Consider the following 21,999-nt stretch of genomic DNA (forward strand, 5'->3'; position numbering starts at 1 on the left):
ATGTAAATAATATACCAGGTTAAAACTGATATTTTGACAAATGCTAAATGAAACAATCCTTCAAATTTAATTGAACAATTTTAGTCAATTTATAAATTAAAGTATCAAACTTCAAAGCTGTGCTAGATACATGATATTTTTAACAATAAAGAGTTAAATTCAGAGTCCTAACACATGAGGTTTAGCTTAAAAACAATCCACAAGGTGAATTTGTTACTCTGGAAATTTAGAAAGAAAGGATCTATTTTTGCCTTCATTCACTGGCAATGCTAATAATACATTCATCCTTTAAATACAGTTATATGCTAATAGTAATAGAAGGATGTGTCTACAGATGTCACCAAAGCAAAAATGAACTCATAAGCAATTTGAGGAGATGAAGAAACAATTGTCTTTCGACTGGAGTGTTGCTTTCATTAACAATGCATGTGTGAAAAATTTACAGAACTGGATACTAGGAAGTAAATTTTATTAAACCTAAACTGGAAATTTTAACAACTTAAGTAAGTCTTTAGGACTATTTTTTTTTTTAAGACAAGGTTTCTCTGTGTAGCCACTGGCTATTCTGGAAGTCCACCCCTCTCAGTAGACTAGGTTGGCCTTGAACTCAGAGATCCACCTGTCTGCCTCCCAAGAGCTTGGATTAAAAACATGAGCCACCACCACCAAGCTAAGTGAATTCATATTAGCTCTTTTAGGATTTTTAAGAAAACCAGGTCACCTAGTTTTGTTGCAGATGCTGTCTATGGCTCTGGATTTTATTTTTCCATTGTTATATGGTGACTCTGATGGAAAAGCTATGCTGTTGGCTACCACTTTTCTAAAACTCTCAAAATTTAAATTATAGTACTTCTTTAAAATTCGGTAACTACTCCATAAACAGGTGCTGTTGGCATTCCCAAGCTCACAGTAATTTGTGTCCATAACGTGTCTAAAACTGCACAGCCAGTGAGTAGTAAAACCAGGATTATAATCTCAGATTTCTTAAATTCTAGAGCTTGGTATTTATTATGACATTCACAAGACAAGGAGTTATTACATGAGTATAGGTTTTATAATAAACTTTAAGGAAATTTATTGCATAAAATAACATCTCTATGTCAATCCTCAAGTAATAAAAACATAGCTCATGGGGCTAGCACGATGGATGACTATTGGATACAAGAAATTGCTAGTGACCAGTTTGATTCCTGAAATTCACATAAAAGTGAATTATCTCATTAATTCCCTCTAGTCTCAGAATGTTCATCCTTGTCCCTCATAGACACATAAAACGAAAAATTTACAAAACTCAAAATTGTTGAAATAATGCAAGAGCTCTATTTATTCACTGAATAGCAAATGGCAGGTAAAAAATTTTATAGAGCCCTATTACAAAAAAACAAAAACAAAACCACCAGAATTTAGACTCCTGACTCATATCTTACAGATTCCTTGGCGATAAAACAACCTTAAGAATAATTAACATAATTATTTCTTGAAACTATAATGCCATCTAATAATTAGAATAACAGTACATACATATCCATGAGTAGAAAAAGAGGTTTCTAAAGCAAATAAACACTAATAACCTACCTTGACTATCTTGTGCAGAAGGAGGTACAAAGACAGGCTGTATGGTATCCTGTGAGGAAACATCAGAGGTACTTATTGTTTGATTATTTCTTGTATAGTTAGGTAAGACTGGAACAGGAACATGATCGGCCCAGGAACCTGTAATTGTTGTAGAATTTTCTAACACCTATTAAGTAGAATAAAGGTTAAAATTCTTAAGTTTGGTTTCTCAAATCATATTTGTTTCTTCTCTGAACTTTAATTATAATCTTTCTGGTGACAAAGCACTGAGATAACAATCTGTATGCAAACCATATATAAAGTTACTTCTTTTGCAGGATCTCTGATTATATTGAGAGCTATCATTCTTTCTGTAAAGATAACACATCAATATTAAAACAATAAAGCCAAAAGTTGGGCATGGTGGAAAGTTTCCCTCCAACTCCTATTCTCTATAAGCCTAGGTGTCATCTTTCTAAAACGCTAACTTCTTGACCCCCACAGATTTGTAATATATATTCATTCTCACTTATGTCTATATATAAGACATATATATGTATACGTGTGTGCGTGTATCCACATAAACATTTAAGTAGAAAAGCTGCTTTGTATTTAAGTGTAATTGAATGACTTAATGAAACTAATTTTTTCCTGATTTGGGTGCAAATTTAAAAGAACATACTACTTCCCCAGGGCATATGGTATACAGTATCGTGTATAAATATAATAAATAACAGTCTGGACTGTGAAGGTGCATGTTTTAATCCTAGATGCTGAGAGGCAGAGAGGCAGGTGGATCTGGATCTCTAAGTTCGAGGCCAGCCTGGTCTATAGAGCAAGTGCCAGGCAGGACAGCCAGGGCTACTCAGACAAACTGTCTCAAAAAAGAAAAGAAAAAACCAAAAGAAACAAATAAAAAACCCCAAATCAAACAAACAGCAACAACAAATAGCAAAATAAATAAATCAAATAACAGACTCTTAAACAATGTCTTTACTGGCAGCCTCCATTTCTCTTCTGAGTACCACAATATGGCTCTTACCCAGTCAGATCATCTAAAACGTCAAAGACATCAATCAAATCCTACTAGACTCTAGTTAATCTTTACATTGTTTGACCTCTTAGTAAAGAGTCATATTTACTCCTCCTGGAAATGTTCTCATTCCAGGGTTTCAATATGTTCTACTTTTGCCCTGTTCTCGACTATTCCTTATCTACTCATCTTCAAAATTTTGCCTGTGTTCTAAATGCTGGTCTCATACTCTTTCCTTTTCCAGCACTACAAATTCAGCTACCTTTGGAAATGCCAACTTCCAATTCCTATCTCAGTAATTAAGAGACTTGAAAAGTAACTTATTATTGACTGATTCATAAGAAGCTCACAGTAAAGCACACAACAGTATCTTATATAGTAGGCACTTAAGTGACTTGTTAAAATAAATATTAATCACTGTGCCAGGTTGAACAGAAGACATAATAATACTTAATGGAATATAGGCAGCTGCTCAGAATTTTGATGAAGGCAAAGAAAATAAATCATTTTTTGTATTTAGTTCACTGTAAATGAGTGGTAATACTATGAAGATTACCTTCTCGGGGTAGTTGTATGAGGTAATTGTGTCTTGAGGCACAGAACATGGTTCACTGTCCTGAAGAGACTTTAATAAATACAGAAATATAATTGAATATAAAGGGAAACCAAGAAACAAAAGGCAATTTTCACTCTCCTTTCTACCCTCCAGGCTCATCCCCAGCCCTGTAGTGGCCTGCCTGCAGGTGACACTTTTCCCATACTACCCCAATGCCTGGGTGACTATAGAAACACTAGATGTGGATCCAGCTTTCCTCCTTTTTGTGGGCCCTCTCTCCCAGCCCCAGCCAATTCTTATTCTTTTCTGACAGTCTCAACCTGAAAAACACTTAATACCTAGTTCCCCCAATGGGTATACCTGGCAGTGACTGAGGTATGTAATTTACACTATCCTTCCCCCTCCATTAAAATTTCCATATTCCATTCTCACCCTCAGACAGATTGCTTACAGATGACCCTCCTGCCACCTCCAATTCCATTAACTAAAGACTCCAATTCTGAACCAAGCTTCCCCCTAAGCTTTTCATGTCTGTCTCTCCAGATTATTCTTTGCCTTATTTCAACCTACCTCCATACCTCCAACCTACTCCCTAGGACCCCCACCTCTTGATGTGAACAGGATACCCTTGCCTTTTTCCTGAAGCCCCTCCCTCTCAACCTTTAGTCCCAGTCAACCCTCCATTCCTCTCAGCAACCCATCAACCTGCAGAAGCACTCAATAGCAAGCAACCCACAGATACAACACTTTCCTAATACCCAAAAAAGGCAAAAAAAAAAAAAAAACAAAACCAAAGAATGTAATAAATACTCAACAAATACAAGACCTGATATCACCACCTAGAATCACCTCAATTATACTGATGCCGGATATCTAAACACTAGTACAAAAGCACAAACATCAACAGCCATGACAATATGCCTCCATCAGAACCCAGTAGCCTTATAGTATAGTAGGAACCAAGAAATGCAATATAGCTGAAGCACAAGACAAGGAAAGACTTCAAAACAGCTATTGTGAAAAAGTCTTGAGCTCATTAGTACAGAGAATGACTTTCTGAAGAGAACACTGTTAGCAGACACTAAGAATAACAAATGGGACCTCATGAAATCTAGTAAGCCTCTAAATGGTAAAGGACACCATCATTCAGACAAAGCAGCAAGAAGCAGAATGGGAAAAGATATTTACCAACTACCATGTGACAGGGCTAATATCTAAAAGGTATAAAGAATTATAAAAACTGAACATCAAATAACACCATTATAAGGTTCAGAACCAAACAGAGTTTCAAAAGATGAAATCCAAATGACTGAGAATCACATAAAGAAATGTTCAAAATCCTTAACCATCAGGAAAAAGTACTTTGAGATTTCATCTTATACAACTCAAAATGGTCGGAGATTAAATCTCTACCAACAGATAGATGGATAATAAAAATATTACGGTATATTCAAAAAATGACCTATTACTCAGCTGTTTAAAAGAAACACAGAATTTGCAAGTAAACATGGATGGAGCTAAAAAATTATCCTGAATAAAAGGTATCTAAAACTCCAAAAGTATGTTATGTATTCTTGTATATATCATGCTTTGATAGACATGCTACAATCCTTATAACCACAGAGACAGTGGCAGCATGCACATGGCCTACACAGATTCAAGCCAGATGGGGTCCCAATGCTGAGTGAGGAAGTAGACAGAAGTTCCCATTCATAACTCAGAAGCTATTTCCAATTGACAACAACTTACAAAGAAAAATTTCTTTCCTCTAATGGAGTTTCACTTAGTACACAAAGCACACTTAAGGTCAGGCCCCATGCCCAGCAGTAGATGGTCAACACAAAACAAATTCATTGGTATTTTTAGAGGAGGGGAAGATGTCTCACATTGCTGTAGTTGGTAATTATTTACTTTACGGGGCTTTTGCTTGTGTTATTACAGTTTCTAATTTTGTGTTTTTATGAGGTGTGAGTGTGTGACTTTTTGTTACCCATACTTTTTTTTTATTGTTTTTATTTGTCCATTTATTTTCTAAAAAGAGGTAGAGAGAAGACATGGGTGTCTGGAAAGGTATGAGAGATCTGAGAGATGAGGAAGGGGGTATAGTGATCAGAACATATGGCATGAAAAAGTTATTTTCTATAAAAAATAAATAGAAAATAAGTAAAATATTTTAATTTGCTTTAATGTCAAAAACTAAATAAAAGTGATCTTCCTAAAATCATTTAAGTTTGGAAATAACTAAATAATACAAAAGTGATCATACTAATTCCTGATTTAGGTGCTCATCTCTTTATCTATAGTCACTACATCCTCCTGTAGAACAATTAAGTACTAAAATGCAAATGAAGATCGAAATGTAAGCACTTAAGGTGAACTTTCTGACCAAAAAAATAAAAATACACCTTCAAACATACTATGAACAAACAGTAACTTTAAAGAATTGTAGCTAGGAAGGATGTTAACAGATTGAATAGGATCCAAACAATCCTGCCCTCTGGTATAAGATCCTGACTTTGTAAGATATAATTTAGAAAGGCTATGTCTCATATATGAAACAAGGTGATTGAAAAGTAGAGTGGCATCTGGCAGTGGTAGCCCACGCCTTTAATCCCAGCACCCAGAAGGCAGAGGCAGTGGATTTCTGTGAGTTTAAGGTCAGCCTGTTCTATAAAAGCTACTTCCAGAACAGGCTCTAAAACTACACAGAGAAACCCTGTGTCAAAATAAAAAAAAAAAAGAAGAAGAAGAAAGGCAAAATAGAACATAACATAGAGGCACTGACTGCTATGGGGTATGTGATAAAGTCAACTTTTGAACATGAAAAGCGAATTTAAAATGACAGAAAACAAAGTGTTCATTCTTGTCATCTTTAAGGCTGGGATTTTTAAAAAAAATATTTATTTATTTATTATGTATACAATATTCTGTCTGTGTGTATGCCTGCAGGCCAGAAGAGGGCATCAGACCCCATTACAGATGGTTGTGAGCCACCATGTGGTTGCTGGGAATTCAACTCAGGACCTTTGGAAGAGCACCACTGAGCCATCTCTCCAGCCCCAAGGCTAGGATTTTGTTTCCCTTTTCATTTCAGCTATTTCAAGAGATCATATTTTTAAAAGCTTATAAGAATAGTTTAGGTGGAAAAAGCTTTTAATTAAATGGAAGAAAGGAAAACCAAAGGATAAAAAATTAAATCAGAATTTTTACTTGCTTCCTATGTTATTTCATAAAACATAAAAGCAAACATTTAGTTTATGAAACTACTAGTTAACAATTCAAAAATATAGTCGCTATACAAGTTCTTCAAATACAACTTCTCCAAGATACATGATAGGAGTGCCTTTTTTGTTTCAATATCACATTATACGACTTAAGCCATATGCAGAAAGAAAATTTCTGTTCTCTCTCATATATGGAAATTTGAATAAAATTTAAAATAAAAAGTACCTGAAAGTGGAAGACAGCTGATTAGGAACTGAAAAGGGGCCAGAAGTAAAAAAGGGGAGATGGGCGGTGGTGGCGCACGCCTTTAATCCCAGCACTCGGGAGGCAGAGGCAGGCGCATCTCTGTGAGTTCGAGGCCAGCCTGGTCTAGAAGAGCTAGTTCCAGGACAGGAACCAAAAGGCTACAGAGAAACCCCGTCTCAAAAATCAAAAAAAAAAAAAAGTAAAAAAGGGGGAAATAATGGACATAAGTAATGAATGATACTTCCATGCACAGAAATGGAACAGAAAATCTCAATGTGTAAAAATAACATGTAACAATCATAAGAAAATGAAAAGAAAAATAAAGTTAAGTGTTCACTGAGATGTGGGGGGGGAATCCAAAAGCATAATTTAGCTCAACACAAACTGGTAACTAGAAACAGGATGCTGCAGCAAAAGAAAACTAAGTGGGAAGGAGATTATGATTTGTGGCAGTTGTTTAAAAAATGATTGTCAATAATGTTTTGACCTTTTTAACAGAAGTATACAGACACCATTAGCAGTGTGTAGACTGGAATGAAAGGGAATAAAATCTCTTGCATATAGGAATCATAAGGTTAAGAAACACTTATTGTAAACTTCAGCAACAGAAGAGACTAAAAGCTTTGAATGACAAAAACAAGTTAAAACTCAGTTCCATAGTATGCATCAATATAGGTACCTTTAATTTTTTATTATTTCATTAACTTTTCTGTAAAAATAACTAAGATCTCTGTGTACATTATGATGAATGACTCAAAATAAGACTTGAATGGATTCAACACATGTAATTATTTCCTGGAAAATTTATGGATCCTTCACTAGCACTTGATGTACTAAATTTACTTGGAATCAAATGGAAGAATAAAGCAAGGCAAATATAAGCAGTGCATCTAATCTACAAAAAGAATTAGCAATATGGCTACTGATAATCAAAATCTAAATAAATTAATCAGCTAAAAAATTCATAAGCCAAAAACTAAATCTGTGCAAGTAAATAAAATAATTTTGGGGGCCAACCAGTGGTAGCACATGCCTTTAATCCCAGTAAAGCTTGGTCTACATAGTGAGTACACGGAGAAACCCTGTCTCGAAAAACTAAAGAACTACAAAAAATAAAAAAATAATAATAATTCCTGGCTCTCCAGTTTTCTTTAGAATGTATACCAGGTGTGGTGTCAATTTGCCTTTTATCCCAGAACCCAGGAGGCAAAGGCAACAGATCTCTTGTGAGTTCAAGACCAGCCCATTTACATGGTGAGTTTCAGATCAATCAGAGCTATATAGTAAGACCCTATCTCAAAACACCAAAACAAATAAGAAAACCAAAAACAATGCAGGACAAAAAGTCACTCACTATTCATTAATTCCAACTTCAAATATGGCCAAGGAAAAAGAAAGCTTTAGAATCATTGGCTAAGAGTCCCCAGATAGTTCCATAAATAGCTAAGAGACCAACAACAGAATGTATGACCTCAAGATCTCAGAAATGCTACAGATCAGTAATTTTTTTCTTCTATATTCCTATATTCTAAGCAGGAATTTTATTACAACTTTTCTTTTTTTTTAAGATTTATTTATTTATTTACTTACTTACTTACTTACTTACTTAATGTTTCGCCTGCATATACTCTGTGTGAGGGTGTCGGATCCCCTAGAACTATCAATTATACACAGCTGTGAGCTGCCATGTGGGTGCTGGGAATTGAACCCAGGTCTTCTGGAAGAGCAGTCAATGCTCGTAAACCTCTAAGCCATCTCTCCAGCCCCCTTATTATTACTTTTCATCTACTCCATGACTAAACTGAGCTACAGGCATGGTATGAAGGCTTTTAGTTTTAGACCTCCAAGATTATATATGTGTGTGTATGTATACACACATATATATGCATACATACACACATGCATGTATATGGATTCAGTATCTACATATTACCCAGAAATATTGGGCTTTGCAGTTACCTCTTTTGGAGTAAGAGCTAGTGCTAGTAGTTTAACTTTGGGAAGGAGATAACATTAAACACAGTTCTTATTCTTAGTCCTATCAAAATATTTCCAACTTTCTGTTTCCTAGACACTGAAAGGCTCTAGTGGGATTTGCTGTGGTAAGTAAAATGAAAAGGAAAATGGTTAATTGTTCTCTCCAGTGCCAGCACACCATACAGTTTCTGCCTTGCAATCATGAAGGCCACATCTGAGTCCCTAAGCAAGCTCTCCTTACAGACCTCCCCTGTGCCCTAACTATACAGTATATAAGCTATTCATATGCATTATTATTAAATACCTACCAGGTTTGCTGTAGATACAGTTGTGGTATATACACTGGAAGTTTCATAGCCTTGTTCTAGAGGATATAGCCAAAGCAAAAAAAAAAAATGAGCATTATTTTACTTTAACATAAATAAACAATGAAGAATATCAAATTAAATCTATATTTCACTGACCTGAAGAATAAAGATAATCTCCATGATATCCTCCTAGAAAACAGAAATGTGTGTACACAGATCTTTTTAAATTGGCAGAGTAAAATGTCCAGTTTGGGCATATTTTCAAAACTAAAATATATGACTTAGTCATTTGAGCCTTCTTATTAGTCAACAAAAGACAAAGTAAGCTGTCAATAGTACAAATCTCTGCTCAAAATTCCCTGAGATAAGTAGCAGAGACAATTTTAGAAGTATATTATTAATAAAGTCACTCAAAATGTCTCACACACCCTTACAGTACATAATTCTCCAGAATAGTTCAATAATAATGTATCATTGACTGGTAAATAGTAAAAATAAACAAATGCCAAACAAAGAAAAGTAGCTATTTTAAGTATACATAGAGACAAATACAAATCATAGTTTGGGTATAAATGAGGAATGGTCTTTGGGAAAGGATGAGATTGTAGAGCAGATTATATGAATACATGCAAACATGCACATGCACACACTGAATTGTACACTGAGTAAGTAAATTGTTTTGGTATGTAAATTTTTATCTCAAGTTAAATATGTGTCAGTGCCATGATCAAGAGTATAGCCTTTACCATTTCGTCGACTTTTGAACCTCAATTTCCTCACATATAATAAAGAAATGCAGTATTTCCCATAATTATCATAAAGACTGCGAATAAATTATAATCATTTACTAGAATGGATGGTAGATAGCATTCAATAAATGTTAAAATGTTTTCAGTTCAAGTAAGAACTTTTGGGGTCACATGGGCCCTGGGATTTGAACTCCAGTCCTTGGGTTTGCCTGGCAAGCACTTTATCCGTTGAAGCATCTCACCATTCCTAATACTTCTTTCAAGTTATCAGAAAGGTATGAAACTCCCAAAATAATATTTCCAAGTTCTGATATACAAATGCAACAATCAACTTTTCAAAAATTACTAAGCACTAATTCACTCACCGTTGCCACACTGGTCAGTGCTGTTTTCTGAATTCAAAGTTGGTTTGCATGAGTTATATCCCTGACTTGCAACACGGTATCCTGAAGTAACAGGAACCATTGAAGTGGAATCACTACTGCTCTGTACCAAAGAAAAACATATGCACATGTATTTGTCAGAGAAAAGTTTGGAAGGGTATTCTAAACGTCAGTTAAAGACACTAAATTTTGAGTTAATACCGTAAAATTAATGTCGCTACTTTAATACTTTAGAGTCCAAAAGAGGTGAAGCAATAAAAGAGAAAATGTTAGTTTCCTTATACCCCAGACGGTCTAAACCACTATCTTCTCAGTAGCAGCTCCAAAATATGTTTTCTTAACTATAAATCGCTAAGGTAATGACTTCATAGTTTCTGAAGATTTTATTTTATTTCATATTTCATATGAAAAATGTTAAAATTAGGGCTGTGGGTGTATTATAGAGGTAGAATACTTTACATATGCAAAGCCTAGTTTTGATCCTAGGGGTGGGGTAAGGGTAGAAATCATATATGATATATAACACACATACACACACACAAAAAAAAACACATTTCACCATATAGCATTTAAAAAAAAAAAAGAAAAATCTTTTTCAGTAAAGTTATCACCCACTTACAGGTAAAGTTACATTCTCATTCCCTTCAGGTGCATAAAATGTAACATTTTCTTCCACGCCATTCTTAGGAACAAAACCATACTGGCATTCCTTATTCATGCATTCCATCTGACGGTGGCTACGCCTAAAAGAACTTAAGTTTGGAAACCAAAATGGGAAAATAAGTTAAAATATGACAGTAATTTGCTTCTAATTTTTCAGTGAAGACAAGTATCTGCTAACAGATGCTTTTGGGTTTAATTTATGTGTATGGGTATGAGTACTTTGCTCACTTGTATGTCTGTACACTATGTGTATGGTGTCTATAGAGAGATCAGAGGATCTCCTAGGATTTGAATCCTGTTCTCCAGAACAACAACTAATGTTTTTATTCCTTAAGCCATCTCTCTAGCCCCAAACTAAGGTTTTAGAAAGATGGTACATATTATCATTGCTTAGCAAAAAAACTACCCACACCAATTTTTTCTCAACTTTTAATACTTCAAATTCTTACCGAGACCTATAGGAGACATTATCATAGCTCTGGCAGCACCTTCTACCTTGGCCAGGGTAAAATCCAACTTTAGGATTTGGCATGTTTTGCCTGTTTACTAAGTGAGACGAATCCCTAAAAATAAATAAAAAAAAAAAATAAAAAAAAAAAAAGAAATACCTAACTCTTGCAAATCTCAATAGTTAAGTAGAATTAACATAGTTTCTGAAAACATTCAACTAGAAAGACTTTTGTAATGGTATTGGGCCTATCAAATACTAATAGAGACACAGGCATATTTCATATAGACACTTGTTTCTGATGGCATTCTATCTTTAAGCATCTAAGTGTTCACATTTTTGTAGACAATGAATATATAGTTATGCCAAAGGATGACAAGGATAACTATGTGTCAGCTCCATGCTATCTTTTGGCACAAACTATAGAAGCTGTATTTGTCAATTATACTATAATTCAGTATGGGAATTATTTCTAAAAACCAAAACAATGGCATACATTATCATGAAAATCAATTAATTCTTACCTGGGCATCCCATATCCCCGACCTTGTCTTTGAGATGAATGTTGCGGGTAGAAATGTTCACTAGACAAAATTTGGCCAGCTGTCTGTGAATAGTACAATAGTGGGTCATGCCCAAAATGCATACTATGCTGAATTCTGGGTGGGATAAGCGGGTCTCCTCTGCTATAAGCCATGGTCATATAAACTTCTTTTCCTCGAACTTTCTTGGACATCTTCTTCCGTTGCTTCATGTTCATATCTGTCATAACTTTCAAAAAACAAATAGTAAATAAGCATTATATCCAAAGTAAATGGTTATGTTCTTCTATGCTCGTCATACCTTAAAACTGTCACATAGGCCGGGCGGTGGTGGCGCACGCCTTTAATCCCAGCACTCGGGAGGCAGAGGCAGGCGGATCTCTGTGAGTTCGAGGCCAGCCTGGTCTACAAGAGCTAGTGCCAGGACAGGAACCAAAAAAAGCTACGGAGAAACCCTGTCTCGAAAAAAAAAAAATCCAAAAAAAAAAAACTGTCACATAGATACTTTTCTTAGAAACAAAATAAGTATGGAAGTATAAAGTAGAAATTGATGCAGTTTTTCAAAGATATATATCAATTGAAAGGGCCAAAGAAACAGTTCACTTCTGTGTTTTTGGGTGTTTTAAATAGTATTTCAACCCTCTCTTTAATACTGGCAGATTTGGTCATCAGAAAATAGTCGTCTAGTCAGTCACCCAAATTATTTTTCTCTAAAAAATACATTGAATACATCTGGTTGCTTTTATGAGATGTCTTCCTAACTCTTTGAAAATACTTAAACTCTGTTTATGAGGTAGTCTAGAAAGTGGTTTCTCAAACAAGGACAATGCTGTCACCTGCCTCCTACAAGAGTATATCTATTAATGTCCAGAGACAATTTTATTGTTATGACTAAGCAAAATAGCCTATTGGTACCAATGGTATAGGCATCAAGGATCAATCTAGAATATACAGGATACCACTCTTCTCTCCACCAAAGCATTAGCTATCCTAGCACAGCAGTGTGGAAGAAATGTTACTCTACAACGGAACATATGACATACCTTTAGAAATTATAATGTAAGTAAACTGAAATATAAAATTAAAAAAAAAGAAAACCAGTTGGGATACAAACCTATTTGTGGGAAATAGCCTCCAGTTATAGCCTGGTAACCTCTTCCTTTACGGGTTGGAATAGTAATCCAGGAAGGAAGAAGTGCCACTTGGTTGACTGGTTTTACATTAGTCATTGGAACTGCATGCCTTGAAGTGAAAGATATCATGAAGCCATTATAACACACACCTAGCTCTCACCCAAGTAAACAATTTAGCCTTCCTGCTTCAGTTTTAAGCACATTTCCTTTTTCAGTTTTCCTTGGCTGGCCTGGAACCCACTGCCTCAAGCTGAGATATTTGCCACTTCAGTCTCCTGAGTGTGAGAAATAAGGCACACGCCTCGACCCCTGACTCAAGTGCATTTTCTTTAAGTCTTTTGTTACACTAGCTTTCCTATACACTTGTTAGTTTATATACTTTTACAGCCATTTAGTGTCTATCACATCCAGAATATGATAGGTTGTATTAACTCACAAAAATCTGCTTTCTTTCCATGAAAGAAGATCATTATTTACTAACCAGACTCCTATTAGATTTGGGTATATAAATTACACTTACTTTAACCAATTAAAAAGTGAAATGTTTTTGGAGTATCAAATTGTCATGTCATGGTCTTATTTTCTATATCTGTGATCATGAAAGCATGTTTCAAAACAAACCTTTAGCCAGAATCTGACCTTCAAGCTCAAGACCAGAATGGAAAACTAGTTACTGTCTCAAAATAAAAAGTAGTAATGTATATACAAATACTGAAAAGGTAATATATTTAAGAATATATACATATGTGCATGTAACAATTAATAAAAAAAAGAAGAGAAAGTATATGGGCAGGTTTAGAGTGAGATAAGTGAGAAATGACGTAATTAAATTCTTGTCTCAAAAAAATTAAAAATAGTAAGGGCTGGGAAATAGTTAAACTGCTTGTCTAGTAAGTATAAGGTCCCAGGTTTAATACACACTGTTGGAGGATGTGTGTCACTGTAGGTGGGCTTTGAGGTCTCATATATGCTCGAGTCATACTCAGTGAGACAGATTACTTCCTGTTGCCTGATGAATCAAGATGTAGCAGCTCCTTTTCCAGCAATATAGTTGCCTGTACACAGCCATGGTCATCCCTGCCACCCCCATGATGATAATGGACTAAACCTCTGAAATGTAAGCAACCACCTCAATTAAATGCTTTCCAAGACTGGTCATTGTGTCTCTTCATAGCAATAGAAAGCCTAACTAAGAAACACAGACAGAAACTCAACAACTCACTTTTCAAATTATCATGAATATTACATCAAAATTCTGTTGGACTTGATATATCAAACTGTCCAATGTCTAGAATGGAGAATTTTCATATGGAACAAATTTTGATATTTTACTTCTCAACATTGACTTTTATTAAGCAAAATAATTAGTTTAGCAGATACAATTGAGTTTCTTTACTAGAATCCTGATAATTCTCAATCTAATGAGCAAACACCTATTAAATTTAATTACTATACAATCTTACTTTTCTGCCAGTTCCTCAATGAAAACTATTAGTGAGTTTTTGTCACTTTCAATTTCTTGAATATGAGCATTATAATATTTTCCATCTGGTTCCAAGCAAACCTGAAAGATAGGAAATAGTAGTTATATAGTAATTCATCTGGTCTTATCCACTGACAAATGTGTTTAGCCAAATAACCATTTCTCTCTAAATGTAATTCAATGTCTACTTTTGCAGATTTATCTATCTATCTATCTATCTATCTATCTATCTATCTATCTATCTATCTATCTATCTATTATGCATGCAGTGTTCTACCTACATGTATGCCTGCATACCAGAAGATGGAACCAGATCTCATTACAGATGATTGTGAGCCACTGCATGGTTGCTGGGAATTGAACTCAGAACCTTTGGAAGAGCAGTGTTCTTAACTGCTATGCCATCTCTAGCCCCAATGTCTGCTTTTTTAAAGTAACTGAGATCATAGCCAGTATATGAGACATATATCAATTTACATCAAATTATCACAAAATCAGTAATTAAAATTTAACACAATTAAAAGAAATCTTTCTTCTAGCATTTTGTAAAAAAGTCTTCATCAACGTTTTTGCTGTTGAGCTGGGCATACAATAGAGAGCCTTAGACAGGCTGGCCAAGTATTCTACAACTGAGCGCTATACCCTCAACCCTTGTTTTTTCAGACAAAGTCTGAAAAAGCTCAGCCTGGCCTTGAATGTATTATTCTCCTTTCTATGCTTCCTGAGAGATAGGATAACAGACGTGCATCACAATGCCCAGGATAATCAACTCATGTTAATGGTTAAAGGTACAAATCATTATCTTTAAAGAAGGAACTGACCTGACACTTGTCCCCTAAATGGTAAAGTCTTCCAGCATATTCTATGCAATCAGGTTTTTGAAGTTCTATTAAAAAAAAAAAAAGATTAAAAGTTCAATTTAATTGAATCCTTTTTCTTACTGCACATTATTTAATTACCTCATTTAGTTTAACACAATGTATTTAATGATGCTGTTAGTAGAAGAAATGTCCCAAAGGGTCATTCTAACACCCTTGATGGGTTATTGCTATGGTCAATTTATTAAACAGACCTGCAAAATCAGTTCCGCAATTTAAATTTAAAGCACACTTAGGTAAAAATTTGTAGTTTCAGATTTGGTTAAACACAAAAGTCACAATTTGAAAGTAATACCAAGAAGCCTCATGCACATGTGTATAAGTACTTATAAGTATTTCTTTTACTTTATGTTATACAAGGTCTTAACTTTCGTTCTCATTAACCATGCTGAATTCATCAAACTTCAAGAAGTTGAATGTGAGATATTATCCCATGCAAGCAGTATATTAACAGCTAGTTTGATGAATTCAATTATATATAATCTACATAAAACAATTTATATTAAGAGTTACTTTTATTAAAAGTTATTTTCATAAATATGTCCTATAAAGAGCCAGACAGCCAATTTTAGATATTTTGCGTCACTAAACTTTCAAAATTAATCAATTCTCTGTGGGTGAGGGCACTTGTTATTGAACATTTAAAATTTGTCCTCTAGACTGGATGATGGTGGCAAAAATCTTTAATTCCAGCACGCTTGAGGTAGAGGCAGAAGATCTTGAGTTCACAGCCAGCCTGGTCTACAAAGCAAGTTCCAGGAGAGCCAGGCTACACAGAGAAATTCTGTCTTGAAAAATCAAATAACGAGGGTATAAAATTTGTCTTCCCATGCAATGCACCTTTAGTACTGAGTATACATAGATATGTACGTGAAAATGAATAAAATTAATAAAAATATTCCATTCTTAAAATATTTAATAAACACTGAGTTATATAATTTTCATGTCTCAAAAAAAGTAAATAATAAAAAATAAAAATTGCAAATATCATTCTCAGCTCATGGACCAAACAAAAATGTGTGAGGTCAGAACTCATTCAATGTCCTGATTTATTTATCAATCAACATAATCACAATACTTAAATTTTGGATAAGTTTTTTTCCATTCACTAAACATCCATTGTACTCTTGAAGTTACCTACAGGCTTTCTCTGTACATCATCATAGTTTTAGTCCCAGGTAAATATATAGCTCCATTTATAAACCTACTTTTCAGAGATTTAAACCACATACAGATAGTACTAGGTTCCTTTGATCTTTTTTATTTAAACAGTTTGGTAGTTTGAAATTTAATTTGTCCCCCATAATCTCATAGCGAGTGGCACTGTTAGGAAGTGTGGTTTTTTGGGGGCAAGTGTGTCACCTTGGAGGCGGGTCTAAGGTCTCATATATGCTTGAAGCACGACCAATGAGACAGATCACTTCCTGTTGTCTGTTGGATCAAGATGTACCAGCTCCTTCTCCAGTACCATGTCTGCTTATATGCCACTATGCTCCCCACCATGACCATAATGGACTAAACCTCTGAACTTTAATCAAACCACCCAAATTAAATGTTTTCCTTTATAAGGGTTGCTGTTGTCATGTCTCTTCACAGCAACTGAAACCCCAACTAAGACAAACTGTTTGATGAAAGCATGTCTTCTAAGAAATAACTTACAATATGATCTCTTGTATCTATTGGGATTAAGAGTTACCTTGCTGATACATTATTATTACCTTTTCTACTGTCCAACCAAGCATCAAATTCTATATTGCGATAGATTTCTGGAGCTAGACCTTTCAGCACTTTATAAGGAAAGGGAATCTTCGATGGAGTTTCTGGAGACTGAAACAAAATTAGTAATGCTATAAACTCATCATCTTTAAAGTCATCCTTTTATGAAAAATGAATCAAAGCTCATCTCTTCTTTTTTAAAGTGTACATAATTCCCCTTTCCATTGTCATTAAAACAAAAAAGCACAAAAATTTACCATGTATTTAAAAACAAGAGATTAAAAGAGCAAAATGTGTCTAAAATCAAGTAGGTTTTACATATAGAAATATTTCTTCTCTTTCTTCAACTCTTTAAGATGATTAGCATGTAATTTTATAATTATAGGTCACTTAATAAAATGAAGCAATATCAGAATAGACTACAAACTAAGTATTAAATTTATATTACTTTAATTTCAAAATAAAAGTTTCTAAAATAATTTGAGTGTTCAGAGTTAGTTTTGAAAATTCTACTACTTAAGAATAAAAATCATCGAGCTGGAAAGATGGCTTAGTGGTTAAGAGCACTGGTTGCCTTTCTAGAGGTCTTGGGTTTAATTCTCAGCAACCATATGGTGGCTAGCAGCCATCCACAATGAGATCTGGTGCCCTCTTCTGGCCTGCAGGGAGACATGCAGGCAAAATACTGTATACATAATAGATAAATAAAATCCTTTTTAAAAAAAAGAATAAAAATTATCACAAAGTACATATTTTACATATTTAGAAAAGTAGGATTTCCACAGAAGAAAAAATATTATTCTTGGCTCTAGATAATTAGAATGGACTATTTTGTTTTGATTATTTTAAGTTATGGTGCTCTAAGACAAGAGTATGAACATTCTCTGCCTGAGAAAATATCAAACCTTCTGTTCTTCTGTTCCTTGCTTACTGTCTTCTGGTGTATTTTCGATACTGGAGCTGGCACCAATCTCTTTGATTCTAATTGAAAAGATTCAGAGAAAATATTATATAAATGCAGCAACTGTTTCTCTATGTCTCACCTACGTCACACCACTCAGTGGTAATTCTAAAAAATGAAGCAAGTTCTCAACACATCCTCATTAGGTTTCTATGTTAAGTGTGTATTAAAAGATACTTAGCAGATTACTTTCTATTAAGATGGTCCTGTGATCCTCACTTTTAAATGTTCACAGCTTCTGATTCCTTTGCCATCAAGCTGCTTCTAATCATAGAGAACTTATGTAATCACATTACAAATAGAACATACACAAAAACCCCTTTTTGCCCACCCATTTTGATGGTATCTTTTTCCCCTGTTGCCATTATAAAAGTAAGTAGCCATGTTCATAAAATTCAGAGTAGGTCACCCTTCCTATCAGTCAACAACAAAAAACTAAACCTATCAATTAACTAGAAAGAATAAAATGCTACCAGGCACCTTGAGTGTGTATTTCCCAAATCCAGTTAAGAACTCAGTCCTGGACAGCTTCTTCATTACAATCTTGTGACATGATTAATAGAAGTATATGCTAAGCCATGGCATTATTTCTAAACCACATGAGCATCAATGAGTTGTTTAAAGCTGGCAACTTTGTAGTAATATTGCCTCTTAACTACCATAGCTTCCATAAAACCAAAGCCCTTAAAAATTAGCAAAAACTAAAGAAATCTTCACTTGGACAAAAAACTGTTGCCACTGCTCATGCTCCCAAATAAGCTTTAAATAAAATATTCTTCTGATGGTTCAGTGGGTACAAGCACTGGCTGCTAAGCCAGATAACTGACCTGGATGTTATGTTGTCTTCTTAAAGCAGATTCTTAAACCCAACCTGACCTCATATGTTATGAAAAGGTACAGAAATCTGTCTAATCAACAAATAACTTATATATAACTAAATTTGGAGAATACTAATTCTAAAGTCTCTTCTAGAAAAAACGATGATTCTAACTTTAACTGAACTCTAAGTCTAAGCATTTCTTACAATACAATTTGGTAAACTTTTGTCTTCCAATTAAAAACAATTTATACCTAGCATACATAAATGTGCACGCATACATAAATGTGCACATATGTAATCAGGCTATTTCTACTTTCAGATGCTAACTCAAAGAAGTATGAAATCATAGAGTTGACAACCCTTAATCATAAGAGTTGACAACCTTTTTCTTTCAGTACCTATCCTGGGTTGAGCTTTTCTCATCAGTACTGGCATCTATATTTCCAGTCAAAGCATGGTTTTTGTTTCTCCTGGAACCACTTCGAAACAAATCAACTGCAGTTTTCAATAGTTCTTCATCCACAGCAAATACATCTTTATAAAGCATTTCATATAATATAGCTGAAGGAAGAAAAATAACCAAAATCAGAATTATCATAACAATGTTAAAACATTCATGAGACAGCATTTAGGTTCTATAGGTGGCAACAATGTTTTAAAAGTCCTTCAGTTTAAAGACTGATAACAAATCATCTGAAATCACACCCATACATTTACTTATTATACCTTGGCAAATTCCTGCAGTTGATTGAAATTCTTTTGAGTACACAGAATCATAGTGGCCATTATTTGAATAACAGAGAAGAATCTAAAGAAAAACATACAGAATAATTGTTATTGTTAACATATCTTTTGTAACCATAAAATTAAGATGGAAATCAGCAGTTAATAAACTAAATTGAATTTTATTCTTAAAAGACATTTAGCAAATATATAAATAAGAAAATACAATCTAGACTTCAAAAAGAAACTATGACTTTTATGCAACAAGATTGAAAACACCAGCCTCAATCACATTCCTGAAATTCACTAAAGTCCTGACTGATGGATTTGCATTAAGATAGAATTTTTCACAAATTCAATTGCTGAACAAAACAGAAAGTCTAATGTCGGAAGTCTAATCTTAATTTCTCGGAATAACAGGAGAAATCATGTAAAATATCCCACTATCCAACTATCCAAAATCTAGACAGAATGAAAAAGGACAAATATTAAACAATTTGTTCAAAAGGGTAAAAGAAGGTCCAAATGAGGAACAGAAAGAGGGAGAACAGGAACAAGGAAGTCAGGACTCCGAGGGGTGTGTCTACCCACTGAGACAATGGGACTGCTCTAATGGGAGCTCACCAAGGCCAGCTGGACTGGGACTGATGGAGCATGGGATAAAACTGGACTCTCTGAATGTGGCTGACAATGAGGGCTGATGAGAAGCCAAGGACAACAGCACTGGGTTTTGATCCTACTGCATGTACTGGCTTTGTGGGATCCTAGGCAGTTTGGATGCTCACCTTCCTAGACTTGGATGGAGCGGGGGGGGGGGGGTACCTTGGACTTCCCACAGGGCAGTGTACCCTGACTGCTCTTTGGACTGGAGAGGGAGGGAGAGAGGGTGTGGGGGAGGGGAAAGGAAATGGGAAGAGGGGAGAAGGTAGAAATTTTTAATAAAAAAAAAAGGTAAAAGAAAAATCACTGCAGAATAGAATATGAAGAATATACTATGGAGAAAGGACATTTCTGTTTTGAATCAAGCACTAGTGAAAGAGCAATGCCAATTGAAAACTCAAAAAAAAAATCTCATGTAGGAATGTAGAGTTTAATCTTTTTTTTTTTTTTTTTTTTTTTGAAACAGGGACAAGGTTTCTCTGTGTAGCCCTGGCTGTCCTGGAACTCACTCTGTAGACCAGACTATATGGATTAAAAAATTCCCATTAATAAATGGACTAATGAACTGAGCAGATAGTTCAAGAGAAGAAACACAAGTGTCCAATAAAATATTTTAAAACATGTTAAACATCCATTGCCATGAGATAAATGCAAATTACAATGGGTTTGAGGCTCCATCTTACATCAAGCAGAATGGCTATCATCAAGAAAACAAGAGATACATAAATGATTCCATGAGTAACGTGTTTGTTCGGCACACATGTATACCCGAGTTCAGATGCCCCATGTTTACATAAAACCTGGCACAATAGCTCAAGTTTCCAGTTCTCAGGGGGACAGAAATAGGTAGGATCCAGAAGCTCAGTGGTGATCAACTAGCTGAAAAGACAAGCTTCAGGTTCAGTAAGAGACTCTGTCTCTCAAAAATGAGGTAGAGTGGGCTAAAAAAAAATGGCTCAGTTGTAAAGAGCATTTATCACTGTTGCAAAGGAACCTGAGTTCAGTTTCCAGCATGCACATCAGGCTACCTACAACTGACTACCTATTAACTCCAGCTCCAGGAGATCTGACACCCCTGGCCTCTGCAGGCACTGGCACTCTTCTGCCCACAAACCACACAGATGTACACACATAAACACAATTAAAATTTAAGTCTCTTTTAAAAATAGCATGGAAACAGGAAGATTCCTAAGATCATCTTTTGGCCATCACAAGTACATTGGCAAATGTACCCACAAACAAACATGAACACATGCATACACACACATACACATGATATTTTAAAATTTAAAAAGAAAACAACAAAATACACTGGCAAAGATGCTGGGAGAAAGGAACCTATATACATTATACTAGTGGGAATGTAATCCAGTACAAAATACTATGGAAATCAGTATGGCAGGTCCTCAAAAAACTAAAACTAAACTGTTGCGGGAGGTCCTTCCGCTCCTACAGCCTATAGCCGCTGAGATACCAGCCCATTGGGGCGTGGTCTCTCTCCCTTTAAAAAAGCGGCTACTTCCCTTCTCGCTCTCTTCGCTTCCTGCTCCGTTTCCTGCAACTAGACTCCTTCCTGATTGCTCAGAGGGCTGTTGTCTGGGACGGTTATCTGTTTTTTCCCCTTTAAATAAATACCACCCTATTAATCATAATTCCAAACTGGTGTGGGATTCTGAATTTTTTCTTAGAGCATAATTCATAGAATAATATTGTGAATATCTGTATATTCACCATCTAGTAGTTCTTATCATTGTTTGTGACTTACGCCTTCACTAAACTACTATATGAATCAGCTATATCACTCCTGGACATATACCCAAAGGACTGTAAATATATTACAGATAGTTGTACATCCATGTTTACTCTGCACTACTCACAAAATTAAGAAATTGACCCAGCCTAGACATCTACCAATAGATGAAAACAGACAAAGAAAATGTG

At 35.0% G+C, this 21,999-nt stretch overlaps 1 protein-coding gene across 3 annotated transcripts in view; it reads right to left on the reverse strand.

Annotated features, from left to right (window-relative positions):
- Alg13 (ALG13 UDP-N-acetylglucosaminyltransferase subunit) overlaps nucleotides 1-21,999 on the reverse strand; it is a 55,796-nt gene that overhangs the window by 11,222 nt on the left and 22,575 nt on the right. For all 3 annotated transcript variants that reach the window (XM_075958772.1, XM_075958771.1, XM_075958770.1), the window contains 15 exons: nucleotides 19,402-19,483; nucleotides 19,074-19,236; nucleotides 17,800-17,875; nucleotides 16,897-17,005; nucleotides 15,122-15,186; nucleotides 14,281-14,381; nucleotides 12,799-12,926; nucleotides 11,667-11,913; nucleotides 11,144-11,257; nucleotides 10,651-10,783; nucleotides 10,014-10,134; nucleotides 9,056-9,088; nucleotides 8,900-8,955; nucleotides 3,144-3,212; nucleotides 1,576-1,741 (listed from right to left, as the gene is read on the reverse strand). In XM_075958772.1, the coding sequence (XP_075814887.1) occupies nucleotides 1,576-1,741; nucleotides 3,144-3,212; nucleotides 8,900-8,955; nucleotides 9,056-9,088; nucleotides 10,014-10,134; nucleotides 10,651-10,783; nucleotides 11,144-11,257; nucleotides 11,667-11,913; nucleotides 12,799-12,926; nucleotides 14,281-14,381; nucleotides 15,122-15,186; nucleotides 16,897-17,005; nucleotides 17,800-17,875; nucleotides 19,074-19,236; nucleotides 19,402-19,483 (1,663 nt within the window). The remainder of the gene's footprint in view (nucleotides 1-1,575; nucleotides 1,742-3,143; nucleotides 3,213-8,899; nucleotides 8,956-9,055; nucleotides 9,089-10,013; nucleotides 10,135-10,650; nucleotides 10,784-11,143; nucleotides 11,258-11,666; nucleotides 11,914-12,798; nucleotides 12,927-14,280; nucleotides 14,382-15,121; nucleotides 15,187-16,896; nucleotides 17,006-17,799; nucleotides 17,876-19,073; nucleotides 19,237-19,401; nucleotides 19,484-21,999) is intronic.

Source organism: Microtus pennsylvanicus, chromosome X (genome assembly GCF_037038515.1).
Source record: "Microtus pennsylvanicus isolate mMicPen1 chromosome X, mMicPen1.hap1, whole genome shotgun sequence".
In the NCBI taxonomy this organism is placed as follows: domain Eukaryota; kingdom Metazoa; phylum Chordata; class Mammalia; order Rodentia; family Cricetidae; genus Microtus; species Microtus pennsylvanicus.